This window comes from Staurois parvus, unplaced genomic scaffold (assembly GCF_062004578.1).
Source record: "Staurois parvus isolate SC_StPar_1 unplaced genomic scaffold, SC_StPar_1.0 ptg000106l, whole genome shotgun sequence".
Taxonomy (NCBI): domain Eukaryota; kingdom Metazoa; phylum Chordata; class Amphibia; order Anura; family Ranidae; genus Staurois; species Staurois parvus.
The window spans coordinates 3,075,764-3,097,740 of NW_028317902.1; the positions used below are offsets into that span (position 1 = coordinate 3,075,764).

A 21,977-nucleotide genomic window follows, 5' to 3' on the forward strand; every position below is an offset into this window, starting at 1 on the left:
GTGATACCAGGCACATTAGAGCAACACAAAGGTATAAAATAGGCCTGTATTTGTTTACACACGCACTTTGTTGACATCTAAGAACAATCCTTTTATACTAGCCCATAATCATTTTGTCTGTATTTATAAGATGTAATCTGTGTGGTTAAAATATCCTGTGAGCTGGGTGTAGATGGGCTTGTATACTGCATGATATCTTTACAAAATATATCCACACAAACCCAGCAATATTAACAAGGATTCCTATAGAAACCGACAAGCACCAATCCGAGACAAAGCCAACATGACATGTATAAATCAGTATTTATTTACAGCTTTACTTAATGTACATATTTTCCTGCAGGTTATTCACAAGGCTATACAGAGCGAGGGAATTTACAATGCAGCATTGCGGGTGACAGATAGTGGCCCCTGAGCTGGAAACAGCAATGTTGGAAAAGAAATGGAGGCTTAGGGAACAACTTACCATTTCACTGCTACAAAGGAAACTTTGGTTGTACTTTGGACAATTTGTGGATGTTCAAGGGCTAAGGATTACAAGCATTGCATATATCAACACCCATGCTGAGACCTGTACCTTCATGTCACTTGAAGGTCCACATAACGTACACCTGCGACATGATCGATCGATCAGCAATAGTCAAGAGTTTTGCTTTCATTCTCCTCGTGCAGCATGGGAACAAGAAATGGTGAATATGACTGGCTGCTATGGAAAACAAAGAATGCTCTCATCCTATTCATTTTTAGAAATAACATTGACAGTAGGGTTAAACCGAATCTTGCTTTAAAAAGTAACGACCACTTATTAGATCAGGACCCAGCACCATATTAAATCACTGCACTGAAGTGGAGAAACATACCTACCTAACTTACTCCCAACTTCCACACAGCAGAGGGTGACATTACGATCATTCTGGTGAGATGCTGGGAATGTGGAGTATCCTAAATTCCAGCACACTGGCTACGCATCTTCTTGTGACATTTGGGCTCCTCAAAGTTCCAAGGATCTCTCTAACTTTTTTCCACATAAATGTGGTGATTCAACATAGGGGAGGAGGACCTGATATAATAAGCAGACACTGCTTTTGAGTCAAGGTCCACTTTAAAGGGTCATACAACTTGGTTTATACAAAAGAGTAATTTAGAACATTATCACATTCTGTAGTATCTCTAATTGCGCAACATCAACATCTAAGTGTATACATATTAAAATGTGTCTTTTTAAAAAAATTAAAGTGAAATTGTCAATGTGACATTTAAAAATGCCAGTCTAAGAGTAGAATGCTAGTCAGAAAAGCCTTTTCTGTGCTCCTATCTGAATTGGTATTCTGGGGTCTGACATCTTTGACTTCACCCAACTAACACCCAACTGTGTGAAATGAAAGCCCTTTGACCATCTTCATTGCATTGTGGTAATGTGCACATGGTACTGCAACATGTGTGCAGCACATCGTGGTGAGAATTCACAAAGCAGAGTCAGGTCCAGTTTCTGGTGTCCTGGGGTGTGTTGACAGTCTATTTAAAATGAATGCGCTGTCCTAATGCAACATATGATAATGTTTGTGCGGTGATGAGTAGCGAAGGTGTAAAGGGGCTCCTGATGATCACAAGCACACCTTCACTGGACACATTTAGGACAGTTGGGTGGGGCATAATCCATATGTCAATGAAGGTATGCCTGCAGTAACAAAGTAAAGCTGAGGTCAGAGAGACCCACAGAGGTGGCTTTTCTAGCAAATAAAAGTAACAGAAACCATTCTGTGTTACTTGCTTCTAAGCAGGACACTTATATTTTGAATATTTAAAAATGGTCGCCTATTCACTTTTAATTAAAGTTGGCTGGCCCTTTAACTGAAAGCAAATCTGTCTCCATTGCACAGTGGCTGCAATAGTTCTGTACGGCTGGACTCAATACTGGCGGAATACAATTCATATTAAAAATAGGGAGATCAGGGTGGTTCAAGGCACAGCCTGCTACACTGATATTCCTAGTTTCTAGGGAACTGACAAAATAAATATCAATAGAGATTAATAATTGCCTGTGCCCCTTGTGTACAGATGGATACAACTAAAAGTTGACTACTAGAACATATAACATGCCACACATTGCATTTGAGAGTTAGTGTAATCCTTTATGTTAATTATACCTTTACGTTTTTTCAGTTGTTTTTGCCTTTACAATAAGGCAGGACATAATACTGTCAAACAAGTTAGCCAAGTTCTATGGCTGTTCTCCAATGTATTTCATACAGCGCAACTAATGACTCACTTGGTGTTCCCTGTGGAGTGCTTCGCCTGACCTGAGTGACATGGCTAGACTCCAATAATTTACAAAATGTCTACTAGGCGACCACTACCAGCAGCTTATCAGACCAGAGCGATTTTGCTTTGTGCAACCGCTGCGCCATCTGCTGGTCCACACAGGAAAAAAAAACCCCACTCATAGCAGCATTTGATGAAATAAGGCCAGAAGAGCTTCACCAGGTAGTTTGGTTTAAACACAGTGAAAGCATAAAAGGCAGCTGGACAAAACCTGTGACTAGTTGGATCCCAAGACCTGTTCTTGAAATGCACTATACTGTTTTTACAGGGAGGTGTAAAGCGCTAAATGTGATACACACTTGAACGCAACGTGCAACACCAGTTGTTGAGAACCTCTGCTATGTATAGTGTTAATCAACAGCACAGAAAGAAACCAGACTTTGTCTGCTCTTATGAATGTGCATAATTAATGCTAAAGCAATTTTTCATTGTGATCGTTTGTGAATACGCCCTTCTAATGATAATTAAAAGGTATATACAGAGAAGAAAAAAAAAAAAAAAAAAAAAAAACAAGTTCTCATGCCAAACCCCCGAAGCCGGAGACTGCTGATCACCCATAGACGCCACTGTACACCCAGCATTTCAAGTATTGCAAGAAGTTAAGGACACTTGATGAGGCAGCTGTACACACCCATGCCTCGCAAAAGCTCAACCTAAGTTTAACTGGTTACCAGTATCACACGCAAATTAGCAGGAATGGAGAAGCTTCAACACCAAAGCTGCTACTCAACCTTCAAACTTTTCAGTCAGCAGTTTAACTGCAGATGTTTGCACTAAACTATATACTTGCACTGTAAAATGACCTCTCAACCGTGTAAAGTGGCATTGCAAGAGACTGGAGGAGTCTCTTCTAATTTGGATAACAGAGAATTTATAAAATAATTTAAAAACAAGTCCAGGCTAATAGTAAATTGTCTTTCCTTGCAGCAAAATGAAGGAAAACATCTAAAATTAAAAGTTTAAAGAGGTGGATCAGTATCACCCCTAGTAGTTCATCGTTCTCTAATCAAGGAACATTTTCCTTGCTGAGGGTCTGGCTCATCCTTGTTTCGCGAACAGCACAGTCCCATGTCTCCTATTCATGCATGGAAAGCTCTCCGATAGGAATTCTTGTGATCAGCAAGAGAGGGCATGAACAAATCACACTGTGGGCAAGTGGTTCTTCCTGCTCTGTATGTGCTGCAAGACTTGTATAGTGTCCCGGATTAAGGCCTCGAATATTCCATCAGCCAGCTGCATCTTTACAAACAGTTCATCCTCATCGTAGTTCACCCATTGTGATTCCTCTTCATGCAACTCTTGCACCTTTTGGCATAAATGTAAAAAATTACAATTATAATAAGGCATATACAAATTTGCAGACATAATCATAGGTACAATTTGTACACCAAACTCCCTAACCATATCAAGTTCAGTCATAAAAGGAAACCTGTAGTAAGAAGAATTTGTATAATTTGTTTTATTTATTACAGGTACTTATATAGTGGCATCAATTTACGCCGCAATTTACATATATAGTGTATGTTCACATCAGTCCCTGCTCTCAGGCAGCTTACAGTCTAAAGTCTAAAAAGGGAAAGAGGGATAGAGCGGCATCTAAAAGTAGGATTAAAGCCAGTAAAGTAGGCAACTCACATATAAGGCAGCAAAAGTGGTTGTCAAGGATCTGTCACCACTATGATCACTATGGTCTGGTCCCACTATATGTAGGTACCTCTAGCGCTGTCCTCGGCTGTGCTGGTGGCTCCCAACACTTCCTGGTTGGTGTGGTTACATTAGGTAAACGCTGCTGCCCATAAATACTAGGTCCAACAGGGCCCCTTCTATGGCCTGAGAAAGGAGCATGCATGCTCTGAATGAGTAGCCATGCCCATGCTGCTACCTCCGAGAAGTGACATCATCCCCGCTTGTCCAGTTTACCCCTGCTGACCAGACAATTTTGAGAGTCACCAGAACAGCCGAAAGACAGCGCTTTCATATAGCGGGACCAGACCGCAGTGATCATAGTGGTGACAGATGTTTGACAAGCATTTCTACTGCCTTATATGTGAGCTGCCTACTTTGTGCCAATAAATTGCTGGCTTTAATACTACACTCAGATGGCACTGTATCCCTCTTTCTTGTCTACATTCAGAGTTGCTTCTAGCCCGTGGCATTAGCTGCCACTGGGTCAAATTATTCCATTCACATTTGGACTGGTAAGGACTTAATGTTGCCAGCAGTACAGAGACTTCTTTTGGGTCCTCTTTCTTAGTGCACCAAAACCTCTCCCACAGTCTAAAGTCTCTAACTCGCATTGATACATACACATTATTAGAACCAATTTAGACAGGAGCTAGTTAGCCTACCAGCATGTCTTTGGAGCGTGGAAGGAAACAGGGGTACCCAGAGGAAACACCCACGCAGGCACAGGGAGAGCACGCAAACTCCAGGCAGGTAATGCCATGGTTGGGATACGAATCGACGACCCTAGTGCTGCTAGACGGAGGTGTAGGCTGCCACTGATGACCTCTCTGAGAATGCTAGCTGCCTGGCTGTCTCTGTCTTCACTACTTCGAGTCACTGGCCAGTAACAAGCATGCAGCCAGTAAATTTAGAGTAAAGTCAGAATGCCTTATATGCATACTCGGTCCAGGTGAGCAATGTAAAGTATTAAAACCACTGAAATAACACAACTGGCATTAGAACTCAAGTTTTAGAAGTTAATAAGGATAGGCAGCGTACATAATCCAGGTCTGGAAATAAGAACAGTATTACTGAAAGCATCTAAATCAAATTCTTCCTTCTACATGACAAAACGTACAATTCATTCAGATATTTTGATAAATGGCTGTTTCAAATCAGGTTCTCACTCTCCCTCCCTTTTATCAGGGTGAAGATTTTAAAGTCTATGTAACTTGGTAGCTTAGTATAGTGTAGGGAATGGTTAAGTCCTGCCTCCTGTGTGTGAGATTTACTTTCACTCCCTGTCCAAGAGATACAGCAGGAAGTAAGAGGAAGTATCTTAAAAATGAGTGGAAATCTCATATCAGATACTTGTCACCTGAACAGCTGCCCCCATTAGAAGATTTCCCATCGAGCCCCCTCTCTCTTTTTTTTTTTCCCTTTTTCTCTCCATCTATTCCTCTTGCCAACTTGCTCATGTCATCAAATGATTACAGAGTAAATACTAGGTACAGGTTGAGTGGAGGAATGGTGTAGGATGGTCCTGTGTGGGGGAAATAGGAACTGTCTTATATTGGGGTTTATGTTTGAGTCTGTGTCCTTGAATTTTACATTGGTATATTTGTACTGCAAAAACTAGAAATAAAAATTATTAAAAAAAACAAAAAAAAAAGATTTTCCTCTACCCTGTTCCATTGAGAAATCAAATTCTGTAACAAAATAAATAGTTACTGGACAAATAGAGACTGAATCTCCCCAGCAGGGACAAAGAAAGCAATAGGAAAAGTCACGTTCTAATCCTTCTATAATCTATTCAAATTTAAAACAAAAAGTTCTGCCTGTATATAAACTTTCACAATACAGGAACCAAGCAGAAAATCACAATGTACTAGGTGATTGATGGATGATATCAAGTGATCCAAGATTTTAAGCATTGTTGGTTGAGATTGCACAGTTTTTAACCTCCTCGGGTGCCTCTTAATCAGTTGGAGACATATATTACCAAAGAAAGATTTTCCACATTAGCAAATATTCTCATGAGTGAGGCCTGAACCATGGCATAGTATTTTAGATAGGTATTATGAAGAGTCCTAGCATTGTGGTGACTCATTTGAGGGCATACTTTCCAAACACCATGATCCGGGGGAGTATTTGCTTGTCTAACTGAGGCCCTACTTGTAGGAGGAGCAAAATGACCACAACAGTCTTTGTTCTTTTTTGTTTTCTACTAGTTTGTTATGAAAATGACTCAAACCTGTTCCCCTGGGAAAGCTAGTCAAGGAAGTAGGGATAAACTCAGGCATGTTTGGACATGAGTTCAAACTGGGAACCCACAGGGAAGTGGACACCCAATCATAGGTAATGGAGTCATTCCTAGTGGAACGTATGCAAAGAGCATATATATCTGTGGCTACAGGGCAGGGAATGCCTCCGCTGCCTATGATTGGCAGTCCGCATTGACAACTTCCCAAGGCAGGATCCAGCTTATGTCCAAACCCCCTTTGGGGAACTGAGCTACCCCACCTGTTGGCCACCTGGTGCCATTGCTGACTCATTTAGCAAATACTAGCACAAAAAAAAAAAAAAATTTAAAACACACCTACAAAATCCTTTCCTCGAGTACAGTACAGGACACAGGTCCTGAAGTCATATCGGATGAGTTATCTTCAGGTAACTGGACACTGAAAAAGCCACTCAAAGCTTTAATGCTCCCTATATAAGCCCTCCCACCATGAAAGTCTCAGTTTTGTAACAAGCAATAATAGGGTCGCATACTCAGAAGGGAAGGCCCTGTTTCCTGTATTGTACGGCAAGGAAAAAGATTTTACAGGTACATAAAAAATACAGTTTTCTTTATTGTACAGTACAAAGGTCAAAACTGATAGCCAAAACTGGCCTTAGCAGAAGCCCGAACATCGAATTGGTTAAAATAAATAAACATATGAACTGAAGACCAAGTGGCAGCCTTACAAAGCTACGCCTGATTCTGAAACACTCAAGTTGTGCCAACAGATCTAGTAGAATGAGCTTTAACCAAAAAAGGGGGCTCCTTATCCTTCAGAGCATAGGCACAAGATGCAAACCTGTTGAATCCATGGAGGAAGACAGACCCCTTGCAGTGCCTTCGAACAAAATGAAATGCAAGTCCAATTTTTGGATTGCGGCTGTAGTGGTTAGGTAAACACGTTTATTTACACAGTACTCAACTGCAACTTGTGGGGGGACCCTACAGAGGAGGTATTGAACAAACCGCCAGAGGACTCCATACTCTACAGTGAAATGAATCATTTATCTTTACTGTCACTAAACAACTGTCCATACGTGGAAACCTCCCACGCTGAACTTCTTGAGTTCACTCCTAACTGAGCGGAACCATGGGAAGCAAAATATAGCAGCTATTTCTTTAGACACTCATGTGATGTTTTTGAAAATATGGTCTCCATGGACTTAATATGCTCAACCAAATCAGAGAGCTCAGAGCCTTTAAGTTACTGATTTATTTATGTGGTCTGTAAGGGGGAAAGAAAGACCCCACTCCCCCTAATCCTCCCTACCCTCCCACTCTCTAACTTTTCCTCTTTTTCTTTTCACCTTCTTCTCTAATTTTTAAACCCCGTTATTTTACTGTGAACTGGTGGCGCTCCACTGCTGATACTTGATATCTTGTCGATATGCGACAGTGGCATTTGAAACTCCTATTTTCCTTGTAAATTGAACATTCCCTTGAACAATCACAATTTCTTGTATCACACAATGTACTTCAAGATGTCTGTTACAGTAAACATCTAATAATATTCTATTAACATGAAGCACCTAACAATTCTTTGTAAACTCCGTTATGTACAGAACCATTCTGGGGCTTTGCCTTTATTAGGTTTGCACTAAAAGTTTTACTAATAAATATAATTGAACAGATCTTCTGAAACACTTCTGGAAGCAGCAACAGATGCATGGGTCATTTGAGCGACTGAGTCGACATGTTCTAGCCTGACAAAATATTGTATTGTAGAGGTCTGGAAAGCTGTTGAGAACACTGCACTTCGTTGCCAGGCCCATACATCATATGGACCTGACAGCGGGGGTTTTACACACAATCCGGGGGCTGCAGCTCTCCTCTCCTTGCTGAGGCCCAGAAAGCGTCATGTATGACGTCACTTCCGGGTCACCTGACTATGCTAGAATAGCAGGGGAGTAATGTATTGCAAAGCGATCTGCATTGTAATACATTCAGGGGAGCCCAGAGGAGACCTCCATAAAAAATTGGAACTACTTTTCTATGATGTCTGCTTTCAGAAAATATATAATGTCTGGGGGTTTTGTGTAATCTTCAGGCCTAAAATTATTTTTTTTAAACGTGTGCAAAAAAATTGCAAAAACAGCTCTGGCAGCAAAAGGGTTAATGAGGCCACCAAGGTTCCCAGAACCCTCATAGACATGCTCCTTACTGAGGGATTTGCAGCCATCCAGAGGATCTGAGCCATTGTTACCATTGTTAGAAAGTTGGAAAGCTTTTTCCTGAGGCAGAAACATCTCGTTCTGGGCTGTGTCCATGACCAGACCCAGATACTTCAGGCACTAAGATGGTTCTAGAAATGATTTTCAGCGACTGAGAATCTACCCAAATCTCTGCAACAGCTAAATCATCCTTTAGAGGTTCTTCAACAATACCCCCTGCCGACCTCTCCCATAAAAAGAGGTCACCCAGGTAACTTAGGATGTAGATCTCCTGGGGAGACAACAGGCCAGCACCTTTGTGAGGGCTCAGGTAGCTGTGGCCAGTCCAATGGGGAGGGCCAGGAAATGATACCACCAAGTATGAAAGTTTAAACAACCAACAATAAAGACAAAACACTAATTCCTAGCTTCCTTGTAATTGTAAAAACAAATACTATTCAGGAGACACTAAAAAGTGAATTTAAAGTAGTGGAGAAATAAAGTCCCATGCTTAGTAAAGGATTACAGTAATGGTCTGATAACAGGATAAATCTGTCTTACGTTTTGACATCTTTGGTGCCTGTATAGGTCCAGGTCAGTAACCAATCACCTGAAGATAGCAGCCTATGAATATCCAGCGTATGTCCTGTACTGTACGATTAAGATTTATCAATTCTCATCACCTATTAATGTCATTACTTATACGATTTAACTCCTCGTTTTACTGAACTTTTGCTTTCTGCATGATCCAGCATTATGCTGATTGCTACTCATGTGCAACATAATGACACCACTGCAAGGTTACAGAATGGCTAGATGTGATTCACCGACCTGCCCTGGCAAAACAAGGTTTAATCCTCACTGATGCAAATGCTTCACTTTTATAGTGTTTCACATGTTTCCTAATAGCTAAAAACTAGTGTGACTAACGTGCTCGCCAACCAGCAAATATAAATAATTACCTACCCCACCTTTTTCTAAACATTTTATGATGGCTAACAGTATGTTCACATTATTCACTGATTTGTTGTAAAGAAAAAAAGAAAAAACAAAAAAACAAAAAAGGAGGTAATCCAGCCAAAAGCAAAATGCCTGTGGACAGATTTAAAAAATACAATTTCTGAGGATTCCGAATTATGAAAGTGTATCACAAAGGAGGAGATTCAAGAAATGCTGACTGGATTGTACGAAAGAAGTGGCTACTCCCTATCTTGGATCTAAATATATTTTATCATGTTTTAGTACATGTTCTATCAAGTACAATAATCCTTGATCCTATAACACCCAAGTATGCAAATGTGCTATAGTAAATTGGGACAACAAAACTATAAAAAGGTGTATTAAACTGTTTCCCCCCACTAACAGGAGGAAAGCACATCCATTTAACCCCTTCAGCTCTTGCATCTGTATACACCTTATGGACAGGAGCAAGTTTTACATTTCTACTATGGGTCTGCAATAACTTTTACACAATTTAGGATAATAAAATAATACATATATAAGAATACATATATTTCTGGGGAAAACAAAGATTTCTTCTAATGACACCTTAACAGTGTTTACAAATTCCGTTCATATATGCCATATTTACACAGCAGTGACTATATTAGCTGCTATGTTAGAAAGCATGTCCTGGGTGAAATTGCTGGTGAAAACGGTGGGAGTAGGGAAGTGCCAGCAGGGATGAATGGCATGGCCTGTGTAATTCAGAAAAATTCTCTTGGATGAGCAGAGCATGATTATGGTCCTTAGCCAATTAATACTAAATTGATTTAGATTATTGTGTGCACTTGTCAACCTATAATAAACACAGTGGGTTCTTTTATTTGCCAAATTAAGCCAAAGTGATGTAGCTCCAGGAGAGTGAAAACTCTCACATGTTGTAGAACATGAAAGCCCTTTATATGTCCTTAAAAAAATAAAGTAATTTTTGGGGTATGCAAATATGACAGTGTTATTGTAAAGTTAAAAAGGAGCTCTGGGAATGTGACAAAACCAACCACTTAAAGCGGAGTTCCACTCACTCTGTAAAAAAATAAAAGTCAGCAGCTACAAAAACTGTAGCTGCTGACTTTTAAAAAATAGCCACTCACCTGTCCCACAATCCTGAGTTGCCCCCGCAGCAGCCAGTTTTACCAACCATCCTGTACTCCAGGCGCCGGCATCTTCAGTGTGGGCACCCGGCTCTGACAGCTTGCGGCTTCACAGCCGGGTGCCCACTGCGCATGCACGAGTAGTGCTGCGCTTCTTGAATGGCCCCATCGTCTTCTGGGACCTGTCACGTGTCCCACAAGACTTCAGGGAGGGAGGGGGGAGGACAACTTCCGTTTCCGTTTGCCTAGGAGATCACAGCGGAAGTGGGAGCGGGTATCTGTCCCCCCCGCTCCCCAAAGGTGCCAATCCTTAATGGGGAGCGGGGGACCAATCTTTAAAGCGGAACTTCCCCTTTTGGGTGGAACTGCATTTTAAGTAGGGCCCCCAGCACAGCAAGAGCTAAATTCTCAGTTCGTCTAGGGATGCACACATAAGGATAAATATTTACCTTACTCCTGGCTTCAGTAGGCTCTCTCCATCTATGCGATTGGACCCCCGCAGTCTCCTCACTAAAGCACTTCGGGCTTTGGTCACATGCTAGCTCCTCCACAATGTTCAATGCACGGTTACATAGTTTATAAGGTTGAAAAAAAGACATCTAGTTCAACAAGTCTGTTTGTGGCTGTACGATATTTATTCTCTAAATTCCCATAGCCCATAGTTTTTTTAATCTGTTAGTGTGACTTCCTGGGGGAGGGAGTTCAACATTTTGACTGCTCTAACAGTACAGAACCCTTTCCACAAATTAAAGTGATATTAAAAGTAATTTAAAAAAAAACAAACAAACACGGTATGCTTACCTGCTCTGTGCAGTGGTTTTGCACTCTTCTCTTCTCAGGTTCCTGGAGCCACTCCTGGTCCCTCCCTCTTGCCTAGTGTCCCCAGAGAAAGCAGCTTGCTACGGGGCACCCAAGCAGGCTCGCTCCCTAGCTGCTGCTCTGAATGTACATTTACACACAGAGCTGCAGTTTGGCCCACCCCCTCTCTCCTCATTGGCTTACTGGCTGTGACTGAAAACAGCCAGAGCCAATGGCTTCCGCTGCTGTCTCAGCCAATAAGGAGGGAGAATCCCCAGAAAACCCAGGCTCTTGTGCACATCGCTGGATCACGATGGGGCTCAGGTAAGCAGCACACAATGTCTTTTACCTTAGAATGCATAACGGTAAAGAATCTTGGGCCTTTATAACCGCTTAAGGTTAAACCTGCTTTCCTCTAACCTCAAATTGTAGCCGCATGTCCTCTGCAGGGTCATTAGAATTAACCGTTTATCACAATTACTAAAGTCACTATCTTTTTAATCATGTCCACCCTCAAGTGCCTCTTCTCCGGAGTCAACAACTGTAATCGAACCTCATAGCGGAGCTCCTTCACCCCCTTTTTAATTTTTTCGCTCTTCCCTAAACTCTTCATAATTCAACATCTTTCCTGAGAATTAGTGACACAAACTGAATTTCATATGCAAGATGAGACTGTCCCATTGTTTAGTAGAGTTTTTGATTTAACTCTTAAAATGTATGTCTTTTTTTAATGCACAAAAGTATTCCCATGCCAGCTGTTCTTTCATAACCTTTATAAAATTGATATATTTGAGGCAATTTCTCTGCCGTCTATTTTGAGCCCCACTTCCCTCACTATTCCACCCCCTCTATATCCCATTCTTGCGTAGACCCTTGCTCTCCATATGGCTTACTCTTTTCTGGTCCCTCCCACTCAGATCCTAGTTTACAAGCTCCTCCAGCAATCTAACCATTTTTTCCCCACAACGGAGCTGCACCTTCCCCATTTTGATGCAGTCTGTCCCTACAGTGGTGTCAATAACTGACCAAAAAAACAACCCAGTTCCTCAGAAACCCAAAAGCCTCCTTCTTAAGAGCCACTTGTTCAACTCCCTAAGCTTCTGTTGCCTCTCTGGTGTGGCCTGTGGCACAGGTAATATTTATGAAAATACTACTTTAGAGGTCCATTTTCTTAACTTGATACCTCTGAAATATTTTTTTGTTTTTAGAATGCTCCATTTCAGTCTAGATTTGTTTGTACCAATGTGTACCATGACTGCTGCATCTTCCCTCATAAAAAGCAAACTATTCAGTGATCACGGTCACTGTGACAGATTACCTTTTGCTCTGTTCCAATAAGTCCCCTAACAGCAGTATCTGCCTCTTTTTACCCATACACCTGTTCCCATCCTTACTAGAGCAGTGATTCCCTTGGTTGCTTGGGAAGGTACTCTGCTACAGCAATGCTACTCCTGAACAGATAACCCCAATATCTTACAACTGGGCATGATCATTGGGACGTATCAACTCAAGACTAGTGCCTCTACCCTTTAACCTCTACCCTGTCTTCTAACCATAATCCATACCTATTACCTACCTCTGACCCCATCTCCTCCATTTTTCCACCTTCCCTTATACTGGCCTCACAGCCAACACCTAATGGTTGAGGTCCAAACTCTTTGTAGTAAACTTTGCCGCTAAACAGAGAGCTTCACACAGCTCAGAACCTTACTTGCACTGTTTGTTGAATACCAGTTCAGGTAGCAGCAAATCTTATCTGCAGGTAAAAGGTATTTAAATCTAAGTGCACACTTTTTTCTCCCTCCTACAGAACTTTAATTTTCACTCACACTTAAAAATGGATGATGCACATATACCAGCTATCTCCTTGTATTAAACTATGTACGTAAAACAGCAATGCACTTTCGTAAGCAAGCTTCATACAGCTCAGAACCTTGCTTGCACTGTTGCCAGCTTCAGGCCCAGCCCTGCATTGCAAATGACGATGCCAAGACTGGAGCATCAGGGAGAAAAGAAGCATCAGGGAGAAAAGGACAGATTGTCCCATAGCCCAAGATATTGTGTTTTACTAATATTTTTGTTCAGAAGAAACCTTTATTTGCTCCTGTTGTCACTTTTTCAGTGAAAATATTTTTTTTAGTATTTTGCCTAGAGTTCAGCATTAAGTACATATAAATGATTGAGGACGCATCCACATGTGCATTCACCCCAATGTATTGTATAGTACAGCGAAACCCAAAGCAGCATCTAGTGTGTTGTGCTGCTCTATGCTATTAAAAATCAGGGTCATGTATGGTTTTACATCTTTTGTAGCGTGTTTGCTGCCCACTCGTTATTCTTTAATCTGTGTGAAATAATGAACTGCAATGGAGCACGTGTGAATGGGCTCTGACATAATGAAGAATTGTGTTCCTTCCTTACCAATATATGATCCACTCGGTCTCTCTTCTTCCTTCCAAATTTCATCATCCTCTGCCAGTCCATTTTAAGATTTTGTTCCTTCTTTAAACTTAGAAGATTAAGAACTTCGCTTGTGAGGAAACACTGCAAAAGAGGAAAAACATAGCTCTCTAATAATGTAAGTGCATGTAAAAACCACACAAATTCATGTAATAAGCAGTGCAGTACCTTCACTTCCTGCATGTTACTGGGATCCCTCACCCGGCGGGAGTATGACGGAGTCACACGTACGGGTTTCTTCCATGGTGGTTGAGATCCTCGGGGGTCAGGAGAGCAAATCTCTTCAAATATGTGCAATGTCAGGTCAAACAACAACTGCAAAGAACAAAAAAAGAAAGCAACGTAAATTTAAAGCAAAGTGACCCTGCATGTGCAATACTATAAATGTGACGTACAGTTAGGTCCACATATATTTGGAAACAGGCACAATTTTAGTTTTTTAGGTATTTGCCAAAACATATTCAAGCTATAGTTATATAATGGATATGGGCTGAAAGTGCACACTCTCAGGTTTATTTGGAGGGTATGTACATCCAAATTGGAGGAAGGGTTTAGGAATTACAGCTCTTAAGAGGGAGGGGGAGAGAGACAAAGAGAGAAGGGGGGGGGGAGAGATAAGGGGGGTGATAGGGAAGAGAGAGAGAGATAAGGGGGGATAGGGAAGAGAGAGAGATAAGGGGGGATAGGGAAGAGAGAGAGAGATAAGGGGGGATAGGGAAGAGAGAGAGAGATAAGGGGGGATAGGGAAGAGAGAGAGAGATAAGGGGAGATAGGGAAGAGAGAGAGAGAAGGGGGGAGATAGGGAAGAGAGAGAGGGGGGGGGTAGGGAAGATAGAGAGAAGGGGGAGATAGGGAAGAGAGAGAGAGAGAGATAAAGGGGGGTGGGGGGAGAGAAATATAAGGGGGGGAAGGGGGGTAGGAGAGAGAGGTAGGGAGAGAGAGGGGGAGAGAGAGGGGGGAGAGAGAGGAAGGGGGGAGAGAGGGGTAGGGGGAGAGAGAGAGGGAGAGAGGGGGAGGGAGAGGGGGAGGGGGGAGGGAGAGGGGGGAGAGAGGGGGAGGGAGAGAGGGGGAGGGAGAGGGGGGAGAGAGGGGGAGGGAGAGGGGGGAGAGAGGGGGAGGGAGAGGGGGAGGGAGAGGGGGAGGGAGGGGGAGGGAGAGGGGGAGAGAGGGGGAGGGGGAGGGAGAGGGGGAGGGGGAGGGAGAGGGGGAGAGAGGGGGAGGGGGAGGGAGAGGGGGAGAGAGGGGGAGGGAGAGGGGGAGAGAGGGGGAGGGAGAGGGGGAGAGAGGGGGAGGGGGAGGGAGAGGGGGAGAGAGGGGGAGGGGGAGGGAGAGGGGGAGAGAGGGGGAGGGGGAGGGAGAGGGGGAGAGGGGGGGGGAGGGGGAGGGAGAGAGGGGGGGAGGGGGAGAGGGGGGGAGGGGGAGGGGGAGGGAGAGGGGGAGGGGGAGGGGAGGGGGAGAGAGGGGGAGGGGGAGAGAGGGGGAGGGAGAGGGAGGGGGAGGGAGAGGGAGGGGGAGGGAGAGGGAGGGGGAGAGAGGGGGAGGGAGGGGGAGAGAGGGGGAGAGAGGGGGGAGAGAGGGGGAGGAGGAGGTGGGGGGGGGGGGGAGGAGGGGGAGAGAGGGGGAGGGAGGGGGAGAGAGGGGGAGGGAGGGGGAGGGAGGGGGAGGGAGGGGGAGAGAGGGGGAGGAGAGGGGGAGGGAGGGGGAGAGAGGGGGAGGGAGGGGGAGGGAGGGGGAGAGAGGGGGAGGGAGGGGGAGAGGGAGGGGGAGAGGGAGGGGGGGGGGGGAGAGGGAGGGGGAGGGAGAGGGGGGAGAGAGGGGGAGAGGGGGGAGGGAGAGGGGGGAGAGAGGGGGGGGGGAGAGGGGGGAGAGAGGGGGAGAGAGGGGGGAGAGAGAGGGGGAGAGGGGGGGGAGAGAGGGGGAGAGGGGGGGAGAGAGGGGGAGAGGGGGGGAGAGAGGGGGAGAGGGGGGGGGGAGAGGGGGGAGGGAGAGGAGGGAGGGAGAGGGGGAGATTATAATCAGTAAACCAGTGGACTGGCAGAGCTGGTTGTTACTACTGAGAGGGGGATCAGCATAGCTGGTTGTTACGACTGAGAGGGGGATCAGCAGAGCTGGGAGTACTACTGAGCAGGGGATCTGCTGAACGAGGGTACTAAAAAGCTGGGGATCTGCTGAACGAGGGTACCAATGAGCTAGGGATCTGCTGAACGAGGGTACCAATGAGCTAGGGATCTGCTGAACAGGGATACCAATGAGCTGGGGATCTGCTGAGTGGGGGTACTGCAGAGCTGGGAATTTGCTGAGTGGGGGTACTACTGAGCTGGGGATCTGCTGAGCCCCTTCAAAACAAAAATAAAATCAACACACACAGGACATTTCCAAGCTTCATTAAAGCTTAAAAAAGCATCAGAAGCATCACCAAAGCATAATCGAAGCATCACAAACAGACACAAAAAAAAAAAAAGCATGGTGAAGCAGTAGATGCTTTAATGTGTGTTGAAGTCGAAGCAAGTGTAAATGAGCCCTTACTGAGTTATTTGCCAGTTACAACTGTGACCTACTTCTTTATAGGCACTGTAGGCTGGGTTTTCCTCTTCATTCTCACTACGTGTGAAGTGGTTTCGGATCTCTGCAATGTCCAGGCTTAGCTGTTTCCACCCCCACAGTTCATCCACTGCCAACTGGACCAGCTGCTCAACCTCTATCACAGAGTGAGGAACAGCCATGATGAGTTCTGGTGGGGAGATGGGCTGAGCAGGCTTCGGAGGTGCCTCAGAACGAGGTGCCAACATACTTGGTTCTGTCACAGTACCAGCTGAAGGAGCACGTTCCAGGAGTTGGCTTTTACGGCTACTCAGTCCAAAATCCTCCTCAAACCAGTCTACATCTTCTCCGAGGACAGACAGTATGCAACGGCTTGGGTCAAATCCTGTGACTTTCTGTTCCATGAATTTATCGCGGAAAGGTCCCTGGCAAGAGATAGAGAGATCTGATAGATACATCTTAAGGCTTTAAACACAAAATATTAACGTGCAGGTCTATCCAAAACATTTTGTTTAGTTTTAATAGAACTGATATAGCCATCCAGATCAAGTTCTGATTCTACAGAGTAGCCCAGAGGCTGCAGTTTAATTTATTACACAAATTTGCAGATGCAGTCAGATTGTTTTAACCCTTTAAATGACATGATGTGTAGGAGGCTTTAAAAAGACAGAGCAACGTGTTCATTGCTAACTACTGCTTCTGTAAAGTCTAAGTGCAGTCAAAATAAAAAAGCACAAAAATAGGACATACTGTACAGTTAGTAAGATGTGTCCCTGATATGTGCTGATGACTCCTCTGTTAGGTGAAAAAATCGTCCATCTATGTCACCCTTGCAAGTGTGACGGGATTACATAACGGTGGGAGCTGTCACAGGCTCTCATTAGGAGTGCCAGACTATACCCGCCCTTTCTGTCCAGCCCCTTTTATTCATAGAAGCCAACACTATAGCGTCAATGTATGAAATGTAATCTATGAATAAGGAGGGTGGACCTCTCAATCATCCAACCGTCTGCGTTTTCAGTCATGTAAGCTGTAGTGCCGTCTTTTATGCAGGGAGGAACAGGGCAGACATAAATGTGCAGTCTTGATAAAAACATGTGACAGCTACCAGAAAGTGGGCATCAATGGAGGAGGATATCTCCTAAAAGAAGAGGCATAAACACAGGGGACACATCTGAGTGTAAGTTATGTCCCTTGTGCTGCTTTTTGTGTTTTGTATTGGACTGTATGTAGATTTTAATTTGACTATTCCTTAAATTTACTCACCAGATTTTGGTTCAGATCTTGATTTGGGATCTCCTCTGAAGCATGTACAGTGTGGAATTCCTGGTTGCTCTGCTGAATTTTCTGTACCCGCTGTTTGCGAATGTTTTGGAGGTAGATAACCGTGTCCTTCAGACATGCTTGCAAAAGACTATCTGAAATTGTGCCCACTTCTGGTGTTCTTTTATTAAAGCTGTCCTTGTGAGGTTTCACGATGAGCTCTAAAAGAGAGTCCTGTGGACCCTTGTGCTCCTCATCTAGGACTGCAGAACCAGCAGGAATGTCCACTTGCACCTCCTCTTGTATAGAGGGGGTGTGTAATTCAGAAACACTAGACTCTGCACTTTGCAAAGGAGTCTTTTCTGGGGTTTTCTGTTCAAAGTCCACAGTTAAAGGAAGGTGACCATCTAAGTCACCCAGATTTAAAAATTCTGCATCTTCTGTTAAAATGTATTTTTCTGCTGATGGGGATACAGGTTCTTCCCCTACTAGCCGAGCGACTTTGTGTGGTGGAGCAAAGATTCCATGACGAGGTGAGCATACAAAATACTGACTATCTCCAAGTGAGCCATCATTGTTGCCTTCAGATTTATCAAGCTCCACCCCAGCCCATATGCCTTCTGCAAAAAGGGTCTCCCCTTTAAAACGTAGTGTACCAGGCTGTACTCCACTTACTAACACTCTGTCTCCAAGCTGAAACCCTGAAAGTGGGTCAGTTACATCACTGGTGGGAAGGTGTTCTGGTGAAGGAGGCTTGACTTCGGTGATGTCCAGAATGCAAGGACTAGCTGATTTCAGTTCATCTTTATCTGCTTCTTGCTCAACAAAAACTTCACTGTGTAGCTCCCTACCTGGTGTTGTCAATGAAACATCAAATTCTTCACGTGGTGTTTCAGAGACTGACAGTTTTAAGGGTACAGATGACTCAAAATCATCAGTGTATGAGTGGTCTTTTTCTGGGGAGACATACTCATTTGGAGTCTCACTCTCTAAATGAAGGCTCAGAGTTGGCAAAGGTGAGATGGACCGATGGCTTTGTGCATCTACCACATCCTCAGGAATCTCTGAATGGATGCTGGACACAGGACTGTCATGTGCTGAGCTTGATAAAGCATCCCTGCCTGGGAGTGACAAAGAACTTGCAACAGCGACATCTTCCTTGGCTGTGAAAGGCTCCAGTACAAGTACAGGTTCTTCATGGGTAGGCTCAATTACATCTTCCTTTCTGGCCAAAGGTTTCTCTTGTTTGATGCTTTCTGCTGGAAGGTAAATTAAGAGCTTGAAGTAAGAAAACTAAGTACTTCTCCATTATTCCCAGTATACATTTGGCAGAACCTTTCAGCAATAGCAGCCCCTACATCACTTCTTACCTTCAGATCTGTTACTGATGTCTCTTACGTGTTCATTTTCAGCTTTATAGGATAGAGTGTGATCAGCTCTAAGGAGCAAAAATACAGGATCAATTACCTCCAAGGAAATGGAGCACAGGTTAGTCAACGTATAGTACATAATAAAGATGTCGCATCACGGAATACCTTTGTGGGTAATCAGGTTGCACAGAAAATAAATCCTGGTCAGCTTTAGTCACACTCTTAACACTAGGTAATGTTGTAGCTTGTTCTCGGCTCAGTTCAGCTTGTGTCTTCTGAATGTACTCATCATAGGACTACAAAAAATAATGACATGTCAAATCTCAATATAGCTGCTCATATGTCAACTCTCAATATAGCTGGCTCATATGTCAAATATACAATGAAGGAACATTATAAAAAAATGTTATTTCCAGCCTTTTCTTTTTTACATTTTCATTATACATAACACTATATAGCCATGGCAGAAAATTTAAATTAGATTATGATAATTGTATTATTCCCAACATGAAAAATACCTACAACCCTATTTTCCCAGTGACCAATCCATGCTAAGTAGTTGGTGTTTTGCAAAATGTTTCACATATAACAAGAAAGCATTCTGGAAGTCTTCCGTCAAGAGATTTCTTTACTTCCCCAAAAGGATGAATATAGGACATTATTAAATAGTGAATTCTTATCAATACTAAGCTACATAGGCAAGACTTAAAGTGTAAGAAAACCTTGTTTTTCATGTTTTTTCTTACAGGTAAGCCTTTAATAAGGCATACCTGTAGGTACTGTAAACATCTCCTAAATGTGCACCGCTAAAGGAGATATTTACTGTGGCAGCGACGGTGATGTCACCGGCACATGTGCACTGCGCTCTCAATGGACAGCTTGCCGTCCATTGAGGGCGCCTTGTCGCGGCTAAACACCTGTGAGCATGCACGGAAGTGACGTCATTGGCGGCTCGGCCAGTCAAACAGCCGCTGCCCGCAAACCCAGAACTTACCCAGGTGAAGATGGAGGCTTCAGGGAGCCGTGACAGCGCTCTGCTGGAGGGCTTCGTTTTTAAGCAAGTCTTTCATAATGTGCTAGTATGCAATGCTTATTAGCATATTGCACAGTTGACCACCCCCTTCTCCACAAAAAACTCCGTTTACTTGGTCTCTGTGACTATACTCTTTGTTGGTTCGAATCTTGCCTATCTCACTGCACCTTTACTGTCACAACTCTACTTCCTACTCCTCTTACTGTCGGGGTCCCCCAAGGTTCTGTCCTTGGATCTCTCCTATTTTCGATCTACACTTCTTCCTTGTGTCAGCTGATAGTTTCCCATGGCTTCCAATACTATTTCTATGCTGATGACACACAAATCTCGCTCTCTACTCCTCAGCTCACCCCATCAGTTTCCTCACGTATCACCAATTTACTAACAGACATATCAGACTGGATGTCACACCACCTCCTAAAACTCAATCTATTCAAAACTGAGCTCATAATATTTCCTCCCCCACGTGCCTCTTCCCCTGATTTCTCGGTCAGGATCAATAGCATCACTATCAACCCATCCCGCATGCCAGGGTGCTAGGGATAACTCTGGATTCTGAACTATCCTTTCAGGCCCACATCCAATCACTGTCCAAAACATGCCGCTTCAACTTCCGCAACATCTCCATAATACGCCCCTTTTTAAACAATGATACCAGAAAGCTCCTAATTCACTCCCTTGTTATCTCTCGCTTCGACTACTGCAACTCCCTCCTCATTGGTTTACCTTTACATAGGCTATACCCCCTCCAGTCCATCATGAATACTGCTGCCAGGTTCATCCACCTTACCAACCATTCAGTGTCTGATACCCCTCTCTGCCGATCCCTCCACTGACTTCCACTCGCCTAACGAATAAAATTCAAAATACTAACAACTTACAAAGCCAACTCTGCCCCCAGCTACATCACCAAGCTGATGTCAAAATATCAACCAAACTGCTCTCTTTGATCCTCCCAAGACCTTCTACTCTCTAGTTCCCGTGTCACCCCCTCCCATGCTTGCCTCCACGACTTCTCCCAAGCTTCTACCATCCTATGAAACTCCCTGCCCCAATCTGCCTATCTCCTAATCTATCCACCTTTAGACAATCCATGAAAACCTCTCTTTAAAGAAGCCTATCCTGCTTCTAACTAGTAAACTGCCTTTTATTTCCTCCATCAGCTCATCCCTCACAGCTCATCCCCCACCTTTTGTATCACTCAACCCTTCCTCCTAGATTGCAAGTTCTAATGAGCAAGGCCCTCTGTTTCCTCTTGTGCCAAATTGTATTGTAACTGTAATGTCTACCTTTATTTTGTAAAGCGCAGCGCTATATAAATCCTGTATAATAATATTATTATGCTTTTATCTTACAGGGAGATTTTTAAAAAATTCTCAAAACTTTACTGATTTGTTATAAAATAACTTGCCTGAAGCTGCTGAAGCAAAATTGCTTCCTGAGCACGCAATCTTTCTTTCTGTCTTCTTTTCTGTTCTCTCTTCAGATTTTCCACAACAGATTTGCGTTTCCTTAACTCTTCCTTCAGCGCTCGGATACGACCCTCAATGTCACTTTGGTCAGATGTGGCTTCTGAGAAATGAACAAAGTACAAAAGGAAAAATGAGTTTCTGCTTTTGCACCAGCCAAAATAGGCCTTCCAAGTGCAATGGATCTTATGAGAAGCAACTTTTCACGCTTTAAACAAGGTGGAAACAGCAAAATCAATAATGCCCTTATCCTTTATGAACTGGGTTTCAACAGTCATGCCATTAAACCCAGCTACTGAGAAACGGTGAATAGAAGTCCTTGTGACAGAAGGTCTTACTTGTTTGGAAGAGGCCAAGGGCTTGTCTGCCAGGAGTCCGAGTATTTCTATGTACCACCTTCCCTTGGGTCAATTTGGAGCTATAAGGATCACTGGATTCAGTTTCCCCTGTATCTTGCGAAGCCTCAATGAAGAAAATGCATACGTCAGACTGAACAGGGTCCAGGGAATCACCAGGGCATCAACCATGA

General features: G+C 43.7%; 1 protein-coding gene across 3 annotated transcripts in view; it reads right to left on the minus strand.

The window, feature by feature from the left end:
- Positions 1–284: 284 nt before the first annotated feature.
- Positions 285–21,977, minus strand: part of CEP350 (centrosomal protein 350) — a 118,238-nt gene continuing 96,545 nt past the window's right edge. For 2 of the 3 annotated variants that reach the window (XM_089671487.1, XM_089671485.1), the window contains 8 exons: positions 21,391–21,551; positions 19,112–19,242; positions 18,947–19,014; positions 17,580–18,835; positions 16,331–16,738; positions 13,941–14,087; positions 13,734–13,856; positions 285–3,627 (listed from right to left, as the gene is read on the minus strand). In XM_089671487.1, the coding sequence (XP_089527613.1) occupies positions 3,463–3,627; positions 13,734–13,856; positions 13,941–14,087; positions 16,331–16,738; positions 17,580–18,835; positions 18,947–19,014; positions 19,112–19,242; positions 21,391–21,551 (2,459 nt within the window). In that variant the 3' untranslated portion in view covers positions 285–3,462. The remainder of the gene's footprint in view (positions 3,628–13,733; positions 13,857–13,940; positions 14,088–16,330; positions 16,739–17,579; positions 18,836–18,946; positions 19,015–19,111; positions 19,243–21,390; positions 21,552–21,977) is intronic. The other variant, XM_089671486.1, reaches the window with a different exon arrangement.